The sequence below is a fragment of the Cavia porcellus genome, unplaced genomic scaffold (genome assembly GCF_034190915.1).
Source record: "Cavia porcellus strain 051 isolate PalLab524CR breed Dunkin Hartley unplaced genomic scaffold, mCavPor4.1 scaffold_8, whole genome shotgun sequence".
Lineage (NCBI taxonomy): Eukaryota > Metazoa > Chordata > Mammalia > Rodentia > Caviidae > Cavia > Cavia porcellus.
Genome location: NW_026947491.1, coordinates 47,596,658 through 47,612,725, shown reverse-complemented (window position 1 = coordinate 47,612,725; position 16,068 = coordinate 47,596,658). Strand labels below are relative to the sequence as shown.

Genomic DNA, 16,068 nt, shown 5'->3' with positions numbered 1-16,068 from the left:
GTGAGATAAATCAAACTCACATGTATAAATACTGAATAGTTTCCCTAGTGTAAGAAATGATAAGAATACATAAAAGTATGTGGTAATCATGATCCCCAATCATATTGGTTTGAAGCCATATAATGTTTTCACTCATTAATTGGAATGGTTTTAATCTGGGTTGTTTGATTTTATTATCTGTGATAGTACAAATAGCAATTTTGAAGAAAACAACACATCATAATAGCTAGTGCTGATTTAATATCATCTTGTCTTGAAGTTCCATCAAGCTGTTGTTCATCAGTTTCCATGGGTTTTAACATGTTGTATCTTATTATATTTTACTATATGTGATAGTATAAACAAACGTTTTTCTAGGCAAAGAGATAATACAGAAACTATTGTTCATTTTCTGTTAGCTGGTTCTAAATGCCCTGTAATTCTTACATTCTGTTGAATGGCTTCACACTGTCTTAATCTGTTTGATGCTATAGTATATGAAGTTATACTCAAATAATTAAAAGAGAGGGACACTATGGTGACTATTATTATGTCAGGTTATCTGGTGGTGAAACACAATGATGCTTAAATTGTTCGGTTCTGACCTGTGTTGTTCTTTTACTATGTCCTCTTTTATTTCAATCTCCCACTCTTTTAAATTAATTTATCTTTTTCTTATTTTTTAATTAAGGGAAAACTAAATTAAAAAATAGTGGGATGTATTACAGTAACTTTCTTGTTTTCCTATTAACCTGATTTGAACCCCAGTATTGCCCTCCCCATCTTGTTCTGTCTGATTTTACTATATTCTCTGTTGTTTGATAGTATCAAGTTTGAGGGTATAGGCAACCACTTTGAAAGCAATAAGATTTACTATGTTGCCCATTATGGTTTGACTATTATCTTCTTTTGAAGTCTTGTAAGGTCTCCAGTGTAGGTTTTATTGGTCTTGTTCTGTACTGTTTTGTTCAATTATACTATACCTGATGATATGGGCAGCTCTTTTCAAGATAGCAAAGGGTAATCATTTTTGATCACCTCATATTCTATTTTTGCACCATATACTATGTCCATCCTTCTGTTCTGACTGTTTTGTTTTGTCACATTTGGTTTTATTCTCTTCAAAAATAGTAATAAGAACAATGAGAGTAATAAAACCCAATAAGTGTAATTGTTATTGTAAAAAAGAGAGGAAAAGAAAGTGGCCAAAAGGATATATCTGCATGTATATTTAAGTGTGCAGGATAGAAAACTTTATTACTGAGTTTTTGTTGGATCATTGAACAGAACTGTCTGCAATCTCTCTATATGAATGTATGCTTTAATTTTGTAATTTGGACAACTGTTTCTAAGATGACAATATGTAATCTATTAACTAGTGATTTCTTACTGTATTTTTTTCTTGAAATTCTGTACTACTTGTACCCTTTTACTGCTTTGTATTTTTCTCTTTAAATAAAAAAAAAAAACTGCACTTTGATATATGTGTGTTCTGTAAGAGATTGTTAATTACGGCTCAAACTAACAGGAGCACAACTTTAGTATTCACTCAGTTTTTCTCTACTAGTTTCATCTACAAGAATTGAGCACTTGAAATTATTTAATTTACTCTCAGAAAACTTTTCTTTAATATTCATGCAACCATGAGTTTCGTCTCCTGCTTTCAAAAATTAGCCAGAAGCACACATCTAGAACAATATAGTTACAGACAACTGAGTTAGATAAAATTGGCATAAGCAGTCAAACAGGGTTAGGTCCTTGAAGGAGCCAGTGCAGAACACCAGATACTTTGCACCTGGGGGGAAGAGAGACACCTCCAGCTGTGGGCCCGACCTCAAACAAAAGATCAAGCAAATGCAACCATGTCCAAAGTACTTATAGTCCCAATAGTTCTCAATCACCCTGAAGAAAACAGGAGCTACCATCCCAGCCCGTGCAGGAAGAGTCACTTCTCTTTAAGCATCGCCTCTTGCTATGTGACTTCCTTCCCCATTTAGCACTTACTTAATCAAATTTATCTGGGTAATTAATTTTACTGGTTGATCATAGTTCTATCCCACTTGTGCATTCACATTTTGGACCCATCTCACTTTGTTGTTTTAACCCATGAAATTCCCTTTTGGGAATGTTCTCTGCTTATTCAGTGCACTGTTCTTCAACTCAGCCATCTACAGCAGGTATATCTTTAGGCCATTCAGAAGTCACCAGTGCTCCCCATAAAGTCATTCCAACTCCTTACATCCATTATGCTGATAACATCTTAAATTAAATCACAACATACCCAATCTCTGTTCACACCTTTCATATAACCTCTCTGAATCCTTAAATGCCTTGTATTTATTTTAAGAATTTGCAAAACTTTACTGATTAACCCAACAAAAATACATGGTTTCTCCTAGAGAACTACAATCTTTCTTGGAGAAGTATTTTTCTATCTTTGTGCTACATAATCTCTGACTAGAGTTTCTTTTATGATTACTTCCAACTTTGTGATTCATGTCTCATTGAAAATTTAAAGTGTCAAACTGAGCTCTCTTTATTTAAAATAGTAACTAGAAAGATAATTTGAACAACATGTTCAGGAAACTCTTTATTTCATCAGTCTTCCCCTTTGATGCCTGCAAAGTCTCATTGTAAGTTAAAATCTTACCTTCCTCCAACACATAAGATTTCCAAGGAGCACCTGATTAAAATGTTACCAAAATTAATTGTAGAAGCACTTATTTTCCCATTTCTCAGGATACATCAATTATATTTCCCTTCAAAATAAACTCCTTTAAAAGAATATTCCAAAGCACATATAATGTGACTCTTTCTTTTGAAGAAAAGATTTATCTGAATATTGGCGTGACTAAACAATGTAAAAGGAATCATGGAACACAAAGCATTTAACTTCCAAAAATAATCTTTCTTAGAAGTATAATGATAAGCTTTTTTCATCTTTTTTTCACATTGACAAATAGATTACTTATGAATAGGAAATATCTGACAAAATTTTATACTTTAAAAATAATGACTGGACACAAATGAATGAATTGATAAAAGATATATCTAAGACATGTGTTTCTTTTCTTACAATTAGAAAATTAAACTATGACCAGATCAATATAAAGGTAAGTGTGTTTATTCTACATCTACATTGTTTCTAAATCTTTGAACTGTAAACAGACACTTTGAAATGTGTGGTGAAAACATTTTGTCAGTTCTTCCATTATTATTTCTGCCAAGCTCTTCCAAAATTCATCACTGCCAAGTTCAAAAACTGGTGGCACCTGTTTCAGGAAGGAGATAGGCAGCATTTTCTTAACTAAACTTCAGTGGTGTGACTTCATGAAGGAAAAACAGAAACAGGATTATGTTTCCCCATTTCAGTGTCTTCTGCACCTTTCCTCAAGCCTTGCATTTAAACTACCTCAGGGATATTATAGGGATATTTCCTTTCAAAACAAACCCATCTAAAGGAATTTTCAAAAACACACCGTGTGTCTGTTCTTTTTTGAAATATCAGACTACGCTGTGGCTCACTCAAAAGTCACCATTCTGGTTTCTGTTTTCTATTATGGTAGCTGTAGATCATGCTCAGCAACTCAGGAGAGTATTTGCAAGATGTTTAGTGTCTGTTTCATTGAGAATATAAGATTCTCATTACCTAAAATTGCTATTTTGCTGCTATGCACTGCTGCTTGTATCTTATGATTTAGGATGGGAAACGCAAAATAATTGATGCATGAAGGCCGAGCTTAGGTCATGCAACTGAAACAAACCCTTGAATTTTAATGTCAGTACTAATCAATATTTTTCAAATGTTATCTCATTCTCTAGTTTGCCAAGTAAAGTTGAATTTTAATCAGAAATGGTATAGTAGAGCCCAAACGTGGGTGCTATAATGACTTCATATAGTCCTAATGTAACTGTAAGAAAGTGACCTAACATCTCATTATTTCAATTTCCTTACCTGCAAAATGAAATTCCTACTTTAATTGACTTGGTCTTTTGATGAACATTAGGAAAATATTATATGGATCTTAATCAGGAGGAGAACAAAAATTAGGAAATAAAGTTCATTATATTCTATGTTATGTTATTGTTACTGTCTTCATTCCAATGTATTTGTTTCCTTATCACATATTCCAAAATCAATAAAATCATCAGATTGTTCTTCTTCCAAAGTAGAACCTGATAAATTTCAACAACTTTCTGAAATAATATATTGACTCTTAATTGATTTAAGGGGATTTATTTTCTTATTTTATGACTGACTATTTGAGAATTTTACTACAAATTTTCTGTGGCAGTCATTAATAAGGGCTAAAGTATATGTGTGAATTTCTTTAAAGAAGAGCTAGTAGGATCAGTTTTGCATAAGGCAAGAAAGAATGTATCTCACTGAATTTCTCATGTACAGTATTGTTTTTATTTTTCTATGAAAATAAATCAAGAATTACTTATAAAAAATCTAACCTAGGACTCAGAAATCAGATTTCTAAACAAAAATTATAATTTTTATTTATTGTAATAATGTTTTCAAATTGTTATCTATTCTGGTAATATGTTTAATCTTTTTCAAGTGTAAGGAACCTAATCATATATCGTTATTATTAATCATTCTGTTAAAAAATTCTTTATTTTAACTGAGTAATAAAAATAAGTAAACAGAATTGGGATTAAAATAATTTTTGGAAGTAATCAAACAGACTAATCTTTTAACAAATTTAGGTGAATGCTTTTAATTCTGATGGATACTTAGTTTGTCACATTTTGTTATCTAGTAAAAAATTTTATTCAGATTAAGACCTCTAAGAGTGTATTTGAAATCATATTAATTCTTACTTCTTCTTCTTCTTCCTCTCTTCTTCACCCACAGAATGTCAAAATTCAACACTTAGCTATGCCAAACAGGACAACAGTTACAAAACTCGTTCTGCTGGGACTTACAGATGACCCAGAGTTACAAATTGTGATATTCGTCTTTATGTTGATCACATATTTACTGAGTGTAAGTGGAAACATGACCATCATTATGCTAACACTGTCAAATCCTTATTTGAAAACTCCCATGTACTTCTTTCTCAGAAATTTCTCTTTCTTAGAGATTTCATTTACAACAGTCTGCATTCCTAGATTTCTGATTAGCATTGTAACAGGGGACTCAAGCATTTCCTATAATGCTTGCATGGCACAAGTATTTTTTTTAATTCTCTTGGGATCAACTGAATTTTTTCTTTTGTCTGTCATGTCCTATGATCGTTATGTGGCCATTTGTAAGCCTCTACATTACACAACTATCATGAATAAAAAGATCTGCAACTGTCTTGTAATCAGTTCCTGGTTTTCTGGTTTCCTAATAATTTTCCCCCCAGTGATTATGGGCCTCCAACTGGATTTCTGTGACTCCAACATTATTGACCACTTCACCTGTGACTCTTCTCCTATGCTGCTGATTGCTTGCACGAACACAGGGTTGCTAGAGCTTATGGCATTTTTCTTGGCACTATTCACCCTCATGGTGACTTTGGTCTTGGTGATTCTTTCCTATACACTCATTCTTAGAACCATTCTGAAGATCCCTTCAACCCAGCAGAGGAAAAAGGCCTTTTCCACCTGTTCCTCCCATATGATTGTGGTTTCTATTTCTTATGGAAGCTGCATTTTTATGTATGTGAAAACATCTGCGAAAGATGGTGTAGCTCTAAGCAAAGGTGTAGCAGTCCTTAATACCTCTGTTGCTCCCATGCTGAATCCTTTTGTTTACACCCTAAGGAACCAGCAAGTGAAACAGGCCCTGAAGGATTTCACCAAAGCACTGTTATCATCAAACAAGCACTAATCATAATAAAATCTGTAGCTTAAACCACAAATAACTACAAAGTATCATTCTATATAGTAGATGTATACAAAGGAATAAAGTACACATCCTCAATATTGAAACACTTGTTTTTATTGAATTAATACAAATTAAACAGCCAGCAATACAGAAATGTAAGCTACTTAGTACTTAATAAGTGATAAACTCTATTTTTAAAATGGCAATAAGTATATTAAAGAGATGTTTTATGTAGAATTCAAATTAAATCAGTTGGTCAAGGAGTTTATAGTCACTTTAAAGCTCCATTTTAAAATTTCTTTCTACATTCTAACCTGTTTTCCTACATTCTTAACATTTTTATTTTTCATGTAATTTTCTTGCCTTATTTTCTTCCATATCGCATGTCAAGCATTTTGTAATTGTCAGATATATCTGTAAAATGAATATTATAATTTGCTTTTAGAAGATGCATAGTAAGCTTCAGACAGTCTATACAGATTTTACCTGAGAATAAGTGATCCAAAAGAAAATTCACAGCAGCCTGCCTTAAATGAGCAGAATGAGATCTAACTTAAAATTTCAGAAAACAGTGCTTTCTGATAACTTTGAAGAAAGTGTTATTCTTCTGTTTTTCATTCTCTCATTGTATTGAATGGGACAGTAGGAATCTGCATAGGGAAAACTCTGTGAAAACAATGAACTTCTTTTAAAGTGGATCCCTCCACACTGTCCAGGTTGCTGCTCCAACAACTATTCTGCATCAGAAATGTGTATCTACAACTCCAGTGATTACATATCTACTGCTTACAAAATAGCAAAATTTAACAAAATGAAATTATTTTTGAAACTGTTACATTATTTAGGACAGAAGGTCTCCAGTGAAGTGCTTCAAGGAGAATTATAAGAAATGATTGTTTTTATAGTAAATACAGTGACTATTTTGACAGATTATGTTAAAATATTACTATAAAATTAGTGACATGGAAGATCACAAAAATAAATTACATGAAATTACTCCAAGTTAAGATTTATATGTATTTATTTAACATGCATATAATAATCTAATAATACAACCACTGGTGCCCAAATAAATCAGAGCAGTTCAAATATAAATTATACACTTGGACAGTTTTCAAAGAGTCATAATTAATCATACTATGTAAGTAGCAGGTATAAAAGTAAATGTGAAATTAAGAACCTAGAAACTAAAAACATTAAATTAGTGTATATTTTAAAAGGATATAGCAAAACTAATTTTAAATAGAGAAAATAGAAATTTGATTGGTAAACTGCTAATGATAATCTCATAGTTTTTAAACTAGAAATTACTCAATTCTACTATCATAAAAATGACACTAGAATATAAAATTTATAGGCTATCCTATTCCTAGTATTTCTAAAACACAACGAATTATGCAATTATGTGGTTTTAAGGTAATAATAGCAATAAGTGTAACTATGTAATTTTGAGTGTTTGAGTGAAAAATATTAATCAGTAAATACTTGTCAAGCAGCAGATAACTAAATATAAGCTGCTAATAATATCAAGTTCTATGAACTATGCCTTCAAAATATTCACAAGTTTGTACTCCATTTTTTAAAAATTTAGGTACATAAAAATCATTTAAAGTTTTTATTTTTAAATACTTGGAGCCTGCTGAAAATAAATAGTTAATAATATCATTATTAAAATCTCAAGATATCTGCATATATGCAATAAAAGTCCTTCTATAGTTAGTTAATGCTATTTTTAAAATACTAGAATGAGATGAGACACACAAAGATACCTAGTTATTTGAAAACTTTGATATGTAATGTCTCATGTTATTTTTATACAAGATTCAAAATACATTAATGTGACTGAATCATCAAAAGCTTGTACTTAGTATATGTATGAAAGTGACCATGTCAAAACCATAAAGCAAATATACATTGAATGAGAAATTAAAATTTTACTCAATCTTGCAACTACTGTCCTTAATATAAATGGCAACCAAATAGTATTACCAGCGTGGTGGTATTATTTATTTCAGAGACTTTTTCACCAAATACATTTAGCCAATGCTAAACCGTGTAAAAAAAATTAGCAAAATTTCAAAATATTCAAAATGAGAAGAAAAATACTGATTTTTTTTCAGATGCTTCCTGTGAATGCATTCAGATAATTTCAAAAACTCAGTGAAGTGAACAGAGCATTCATGAAAAAATTTGAAGTTGCTTATAAATGGAAAGAAGTTGTACTCATGGATTTGGAGAATTCACACTACTTAAATGTTTATACATAACATTAGAACTATGAATTCAGTACAGTCCTATCAAAAATGTAGTGGTATTAAGAAAAACCAGAAAAACACCTATTTTACCCTAAAATATAAGACTACAAAAAGCCTTCAATAGTGAAACCATTTGTGAAACAGAAGAAAAACTGAGAGCAACTTATTCCTCAATTTGAAACTATATCACTGAACCCTACTAATTAAAACAGTAGATGTTGGAAGTAGAAAGACACACAGAAGCATAGAACACAATAGAAAGCCTTGAAACAAACACAGATATGCTAACTAAACTTTTTAATAAAACTATCAACAATATGCAATGTTGAAGGGACAGACTCTTTAATAAATGATGTTGAGGAAATGGCTATCCATATCCATAATTCAAAATAATAGTTGTATACTCATTTCATACCATTACAAAACTTACCCTGAAATCAACTAAAAATTTATGCAATTTGAAATCCCAAATCTCCTAGAAAAAGTAAGCAGGGAAAAATCTCTATGACATTGGTTTTGTTAAAGAACTCTTTAATCTGACAAGTAAAGCATAAGTGTGTAAACAAGTAAGTAGATGTGAGTGGCTAACCTAAAAATAATCTGCACAGTAATATATTTAACAGAATAAAAAGGCAATGATAAATAATTAATATTCAAAATACATAAAAACTCCTATAACTCAATAGAAAAGGGGAAATTTTTTAAATGGACAAAGTACTTGAGCTTACATTTTCTAAGTAAGATGTACAAGTTCTCAATTGGCATATAAAAAGTTTCTCAATATTTTTGATCTTAAGAGCATGCCATTGAAAGTCACCCTGAACTATCCACTATCATGAAAAATGATAGTGTTAGTGAATGTGTGGAAAAAGGAAAAGCTACTCTCTGTCATTTCTAATGAGTAATTATGAGGTAGACTTATTGAGGATTCCTTGATGTGTCATCTTCTCTCAAGATAATCTGTTTTTGGATTTCAAGAGTCAATTATGTTTTTTATGTGGTTCTCTATGAGTTTACCCTAAACCGAGTTTGTTTAGTTTCTTGGGTTGTAGTTTATGTCATACATCAAAATTGGCAACTTTTCAGCCACTATCTTTTCAAACATCATTTCTGCACCATTCTATCTTAATTCTACATGCAAATCACATAATTCTTATGTTGATCTGTTTGGAAATAATAAGAAATGTAAAGGTGAACTTCGAGTTACTTCCAATTTTACATGAATATTAGCTAAATGAGAAGAATAACTTTTCCTGTGTATGTTTTAGCTGAAATGGCGTATAACAATAGTCTTCAGTAGTTTCAAGAGTTGCTTCATCAAGTACTTTTCACCTAAAAGACTTTTGTACAGTTTTACCTTTCATATTTTAAGACAGTTTGTTTTATGGATGGAACATGTATCATCTGAAAATGGATGTAAGAGAATATTGGTTTATTTTTGTACAACTTGGCCACTCCTCTAATATAGAACATCATTCAACTAATGTCTTGATGAAAAATTTTTTCAGTCTTCTCCTGGCACAGAGGTTTTGAAATCAACAAGCATAAGTATGATTGCTAAAACTGGTCTTTCATACACATTCATTGCTACCATATACTACTCATCTCAAACGTTATTAAGAATTTATGTGCCTTGAAGAATATTTCTGAAGTTACTCATAACAAAACACATTAAAGATACTATGTTTACTTTCTTCCTAAAGAAAAGTAATATAATTGGCCCTCTGAGATATATCAAAATGACCTAGCAAAGTAATTATAGAAAAATTTTTGTTTACGACAGCAAAATTTTCATTTGAAAATATAGTGCTAGCACAGTGAGTGGAATATATCAATATCAGCACTCCAGAAGTTGGACAATGTAAGGGAAAATCATGAAATAAATATTTCGCTATTCAGAACAGAAATGCCAGGGGTTTTGTGATGGAATTTGCAGCTTTTCAGGAAGCACTTTCCCTAAGTAATATTGACCCACTGCATAATTTTACTTGAGTTGACCATATTATTTGTGCACATAATTTAACTTTAACCGACAATATTCTTTTAAAGGTAAATATGACCACTACAGATGGAAGGAGGTAAGAGTGAGGGAAGAGTGAGAAGAAGGGAAAGGGAATGAAGAAATAGCTAAGGTGTATACCAACTTCCCATGAAAGTGTAATCATTATGAATCACAAAGATGCACCAATAAAATAAAAAATTTAAAAGACAATAATAATTCTGAATGCAATTTATAACTGAAACATGCACACAATTTAACTAGAAAACAAAAATCAAACTCCTTTAGTTCTCCTTTGTCTCTTATTTTTGTCTTTTCTCAGAAAATATCATTGTTATGCTATTTCATATTTATTTAATGTCTAATAAATCTTTTGTGAATTCATCCACAAAATTATAGAATAATTTAATTCATTTTCATCTGTTACAATGCATTTTATATATGTTATGTATTTCAAGGTTATATATGGTAATAATATTAATCGCCCTTTATATTTTTAGCATAATAAGAGATTGAATTTGTTTAGCCATTGATGTGTATATTCAAAGAAATATACATGTATGCATATTCTTATATGTGTGTGTTTGTGTGTGAATATGTAAACCCTGTTTGTTTGGGATTTTGTTTTTAGTGCTGTTTGAGATGAAGTGTACTCTGCTTTTAATGGTGATTCTTGTACTTTTTAAATGATGTTTAGGGAAAACTCAGACCTATGACATATAGGAATAATCAATTTATGAACAAATAGAAAATAAAAGTTAAAAAAGATAAAAAGGGCTAGAGATATAGCTCAATGGGATAGTGCTTCCCTCACAAGCACAAGGTTGTGAGTTTGATTCTCAGTACCAATAAAGTAAAATAAAATAAAATAAGATAAACAAGATAGAAAAGAAGTATATTAATCTCCTTACTGGACATGAAATTTAAATCACCACTTCTTTATACTCTATGCAAAATATTTAAATGGAATGACTTTTGTGATCATGACAGCAAACCAGTAAAATATATAATGATTTTTGCTAGTTTTTAGCTCCAGTGCAATTCAATTACTAATTTAATGTTATATTCATTACTTATTGAAGTCCTAAACAAAACATTCATGTAAGTGACACAAGAAAGCAGGAGTGACCATACTAGTAACACAAATACAGTCTGTAAATCAAAAACAATGTGGATGTGAGTAGACTTTAGTGGTAGAGTTTGCATTGCATGCATGAGACCATCAGTCTGATACTCAGAACTACCATAATAAACAAAAAACAAAATCAAAGCAGTTAAAAAGAGACAAAAAGGTCATTTTGTAATGGTGAAAATGTCAATTTAACAAAGGAAATAGCAGGTATAAATTTATATGCATCTAGTACTGGAAAAGCTGATTTGATCATAACTAACACTATACACAGATATCTAATTACATACCATACATCATAGCTGTCACTTAATATAATTTAAAATTTTATTTTCTAATATAAATATATGCTATAAATAATTTATATGTAAATATCATGTTCATGTTTTATGTGTATGTAGCTAAAATAATCAAAGTATGTAAATAAATTACAATGTGTTTAACAAAATATCATATATAAACTCAAGATAATAAAGCACAACTTCTTACTAACCTGTCAAACCCTAACTTTATGTGTGGTTAAAATATTTAGTCCCCATTTTTAAATGATTCGTTCACATAGACCTGTTTAAAAAATCTCAAAGCCAAGCATTTCAATGCAAAAATCTATTAAAATAGTGGTTTTTAACCACACAAAGGATTTTGAAATCTGTGTAGTAATGCGTAGGCATTGGGTGTAAACAGAATCATTTGTTTTGCTTCTGCATCTTTTGTTTTTCACGTACATATAAATTCTGATGAACAAAATCTGAATTTATTTTATAATCTACTATGCATAGCAATTTTTGTTAATTTTCAAGTACAATAGATATTTTTATCAAACATTATATAATGCATGATTAGGTTAAACAAAATATTTGTATAAAAACTGACATATCCTTAAATAGCACACTAGGGAATAGAATTAGACTTGTGCAAAACGTTTTCTACCATTAGCTTGGGTGCAGGACTCATACTCTCAAAACTGTGTCTCCTGACACCTATTTCAGTTGCTTTGTCAAAATTAATGATACAGAGGCCTCATTAGTGATGCTTGAACCTGGTCACTGAAGATGCTTTACTATTCAGGGAATCCCACTGTGTTTCCAGGAATTAGAGCAGGAAACATAAATGTCAGGGCTTTGATGTGCCTATGTTAATCCACTGCTCAGGAAGATTAAATCATATGTTTTTCTGAACTCAGAGATAAAATTCATTTTGCTCTCCTTCCTAACATGTTATTTTCTTATCAAGATGATGGGGATAAAAGAAAGTATTTCCAAAGTTTGAAATAAGACAGAATCCCTACAGATGCAAACACAAGATACAAATATGGGAAACTAGGAGAACTCAGAACTTATCTGCAGAGTAAGCTTAGCTGATCATGCTAGACCAGAAGAATTAAGATTGTCTTTAACACAATACAGTCTAACCCACTAAGGAGCTTCCAGACAAAATCATGAAGAATTAAGAAAATTGTAAGTACTGCAAAAAATATATGAAAATTACTTTGTCTTTTGAGAAATGTTTGCTTGGGAATTTATTCACATTTTCAAGCTTCTTTCAATATTTTAGTATGGAAAACTGTAGTTGACCTATAGAAAAATAAATAAATGATTAGAGATAAATGTATGAACTATTCAGTAGCTCTTTGACAATAACAGACTCATACCTAGAGCTTCTGTATGCTTCCACGTGTAATACACATAGGCAGTAATTTGTAGTTATCTCTGCAGTACAACTTAATTAAAATTATTGGCCTACTCAGAGAGGGTGCCTCTCCTCATATCACCAAAGCCTGTGTCAGTGGAAGTCCTGGGGTGGGGATCAAGGTCAGAGAGCAGGAACCTAGAAGTGCTGGGTTCGTGTGCTGTGGTCCTTCTGTCTGTCTTTCTTGGCCTCCTGCGGGGCTTGGGGATGCAGAAGTGCTCCAGTGTGCTCTGGCAGCACATATAAGAGTACCAGTAAAAGAAGTAAATCAATACCTTAGTCGTCCTTCAGTGTCTAAATTACAATGCAGTTACAGAAATTGGGTGATAGGTTTGGCATAAAGAACAGCACCAAAAGGTTTCCTATTTATAGAAGATCATTTCACTGTTGCATGACAAAATTCTTTAATTGCCTTGGTGATTTTCAAATATTAATGTGCATATAAAACTCTAGAATAACATAGGACAAAAATTTTAATTTCTAATTTTTCCACTAGACTACGACCTTATAAGTCCACCATTTCCAGGTGAAAATGTATTGCCTATCTGATTCCCAGGAATTCATTTGTAAAAAGCACCTTCAATATTTCTGTCTCAGAAACTCACACACATTAAAAACCCAGTCAATTAAAGTGTTTCTGGAAAATTAAGTTAGAGCATTACAAAAAATTACAGTGAGGACTTTAGTTGAAAGTGAGTGAGTTGTACAGTACAAAACCTATCTTGGGTCTGGCAAAGAGTAGGCACTGGTGGAATAGTTTTATCCCAAATAGTTTGTTTCATATTCTCAGCAGTAATGTGGAAACAATTCCTAATATACAATTAATTGAATGGTGTCTAGTAAGAGAGAGGGGAGACTGAAGAATCCAGAGTGTTTCATTTACTGAGAAGAGCAAGTCTTAGACAATTTCAGAGGAGATGACATTGTGCAGTGTATGTGTGCCACCAATTGACCTCATAAAGTCAGAAAAAAGCAAATTTGGAACTTAAAAAAATGATTATGGAGAACGAAGATTATAAAGTCAATTTCACATTGTCACAATTTTATCGAGCCTGCATTTTCTGAAGCATTACTGGGAAGAAAAAATCTAGATAATTTAAGAGAATGAGAAGATTCTTGTCTTTTGAGAAATATCTATCTATCTATCTATCTATCTATCTATATATATGTATATATATATGCATATTCAAAAAATTAAGAAAGTTTTGATAGCTGATATGCAATAACTGAACATATGTTAACATTTAATGAGATGAGCTTGGACTTATGAAAACATCCATGCAACCATAATGACAACCAAGAAAGCATATAGATCACTTCTAAAATTTTATTAATACTTCTTTTTAGTGTTGTTTTTTTCTGATTTTCTTTTCACTTGGTTTGCTTATTTTATAGAAAATATTTATCATGATACTCCTTCTTCAATTTCTTCAATTCACAGTGCAGTATTTTTAACTGTAAGCACCAGGTTGTGTGGCAGATCTCTAGACCAACTCGTCCCCCATACTGAAAATTCACAGCCATTAAAGAAATCTGAGTTTTGTCATCACTTCAGCCTTGGCAATCACTGCTCTAACTCCGCAGCTCTGAATATGACTATTTTATATTTTATATGAGATAAGTAGAGCCATGCAGTCTTTATGCATCTGTAATGCCTCACTTGGCTTACTTGATTCCAGTTTCATCTAAGTTGTTGTATAGTACAAGATTATCACATATTCCAGTGTATAGGTATGTCACATTTTCATTTAATACATTTATCTGCTGATGGACATTTTGGTCATTTCTGTATCATGCTTATTGTGAATTATATTGGAATGATATTTCTTGATGTACTTATTTCTGCATTTTTGAATATACAGTATATCCAGAAGTAGACCATCAGATATATTATACTTACTGCACCAGTTTACATTCCCAACAACAGTCCTAATTGGTTTAGATTGATATCTCACTGTGGTTTTCACTTGCATTTTCCTAATGATTAATGATGTTAAGCACCTTTGTATGTCCTGTTGGACATTTTTACCGTTTCTTGGGGAAAATGTCTATTCAAGTGCTTTGGTCTTTTAAATTGCATTATTTGGTGGTTTTGTTTTGCTTCATTAATTATAGGATTTCCTTAAGTATTTTTAATATCCATACTTTTTCAGATATATGTTCTGCAAATATTTTCTCCTATTCTGTGAATTGGAGCTACTCTGAAAATTCTTAGTGTTAATTTCTTTATTTTATATAACTACCCCACATTATACCCTTACTTATTAAAAACTTGAATAGTCAAAAAAAATTTCTAATTCTAAACATTTAAAATTTTCACTATAAAAGGGTTTGTAACTATGATTTCACTTCCGAGAGAATGAAATCACCAGAAAAGATACATTTATTAAAAAACTTTGAACTAAACGACCAGAGTAAACATTAAATAGTATAATGTCCTGTGGATATATAGACAACTCTGTTTTGCTTTTTGTCTAAATTTACTGGCAACTTAGATAAGCCATATCTAGATGCATACATGTTTATGACTATGTGAATTAAATGGTATGTTGTGAAAATTAATCTTAGTTTTCAACTTTACTAAGACATTTTTGGAGAGAAGACTGGATCACAAAACTCATCACTGGATGGATCCACTGATATTCAAAGCTGAATGTGCTCTTAGAAGGTGGCTCATTACAAATCAATGTGTAGCTCTCGTGGGTGTGCTTTCTGGCAAAATCAGCTCTGAATGCTATGAGATGAGCAACATTTCTCTGCTAAGTGCTTCCTCCAGGGTATTTTTGCTTAGCAGCCAGATAATCATAGAATAACCACTTCAAAACCATAAGACAGGTAAGTCTCTCTGCTCAGTACTGTGGGTGTCATGTACTATTACCAGTGACAAGAGTACTAACACATACATAAAATGATGTCTCTACATAGGAAAGTTTATAAAAACACGGAAAAGAAATAGAATTGCATTGCATAGCTTAATACAATGTGATATATTCTAAGTTGAGGTAAGTAGCAGATATTTTGAAGACGATAACAAGTTTATTTCACATTTTCTGGTGGATAAAGGAAGATTTTGTTGAACAATTGACAGGTAAGTGGAATCTTGAAGGCTTAATAGGCATTAGTCAAAATATTAGCTTGTGAAGTGTAAAAAGAAGGTAGAAATATGAATTGTGAGTGGTTAATGCCAGTGGAC

The 16,068-nt window shown here is 31.4% G+C and overlaps 1 protein-coding gene across 1 annotated transcript; it reads left to right on the top strand.

Moving 5' to 3' along the window:
* The first annotated feature begins 4,867 nt into the window (after window positions 1–4,867).
* On the top strand, window positions 4,868–5,806 carry LOC100721919 (olfactory receptor 6C65). The gene has a single exon (XM_003476225.2). It carries the CDS (start codon window positions 4,868–4,870, stop codon window positions 5,804–5,806), a length of 939 nt encoding a protein of 312 aa, XP_003476273.2.
* The last annotated feature ends 10,262 nt before the right edge of the window (window positions 5,807–16,068 follow it).

Coding starts and splice junctions, on each gene's coding strand:
- LOC100721919 (XM_003476225.2), top strand. CDS start 4,868: ATGCCAAACAGGACAACAGTTACAAAACTCGTTCTGCTGGGACTTACA.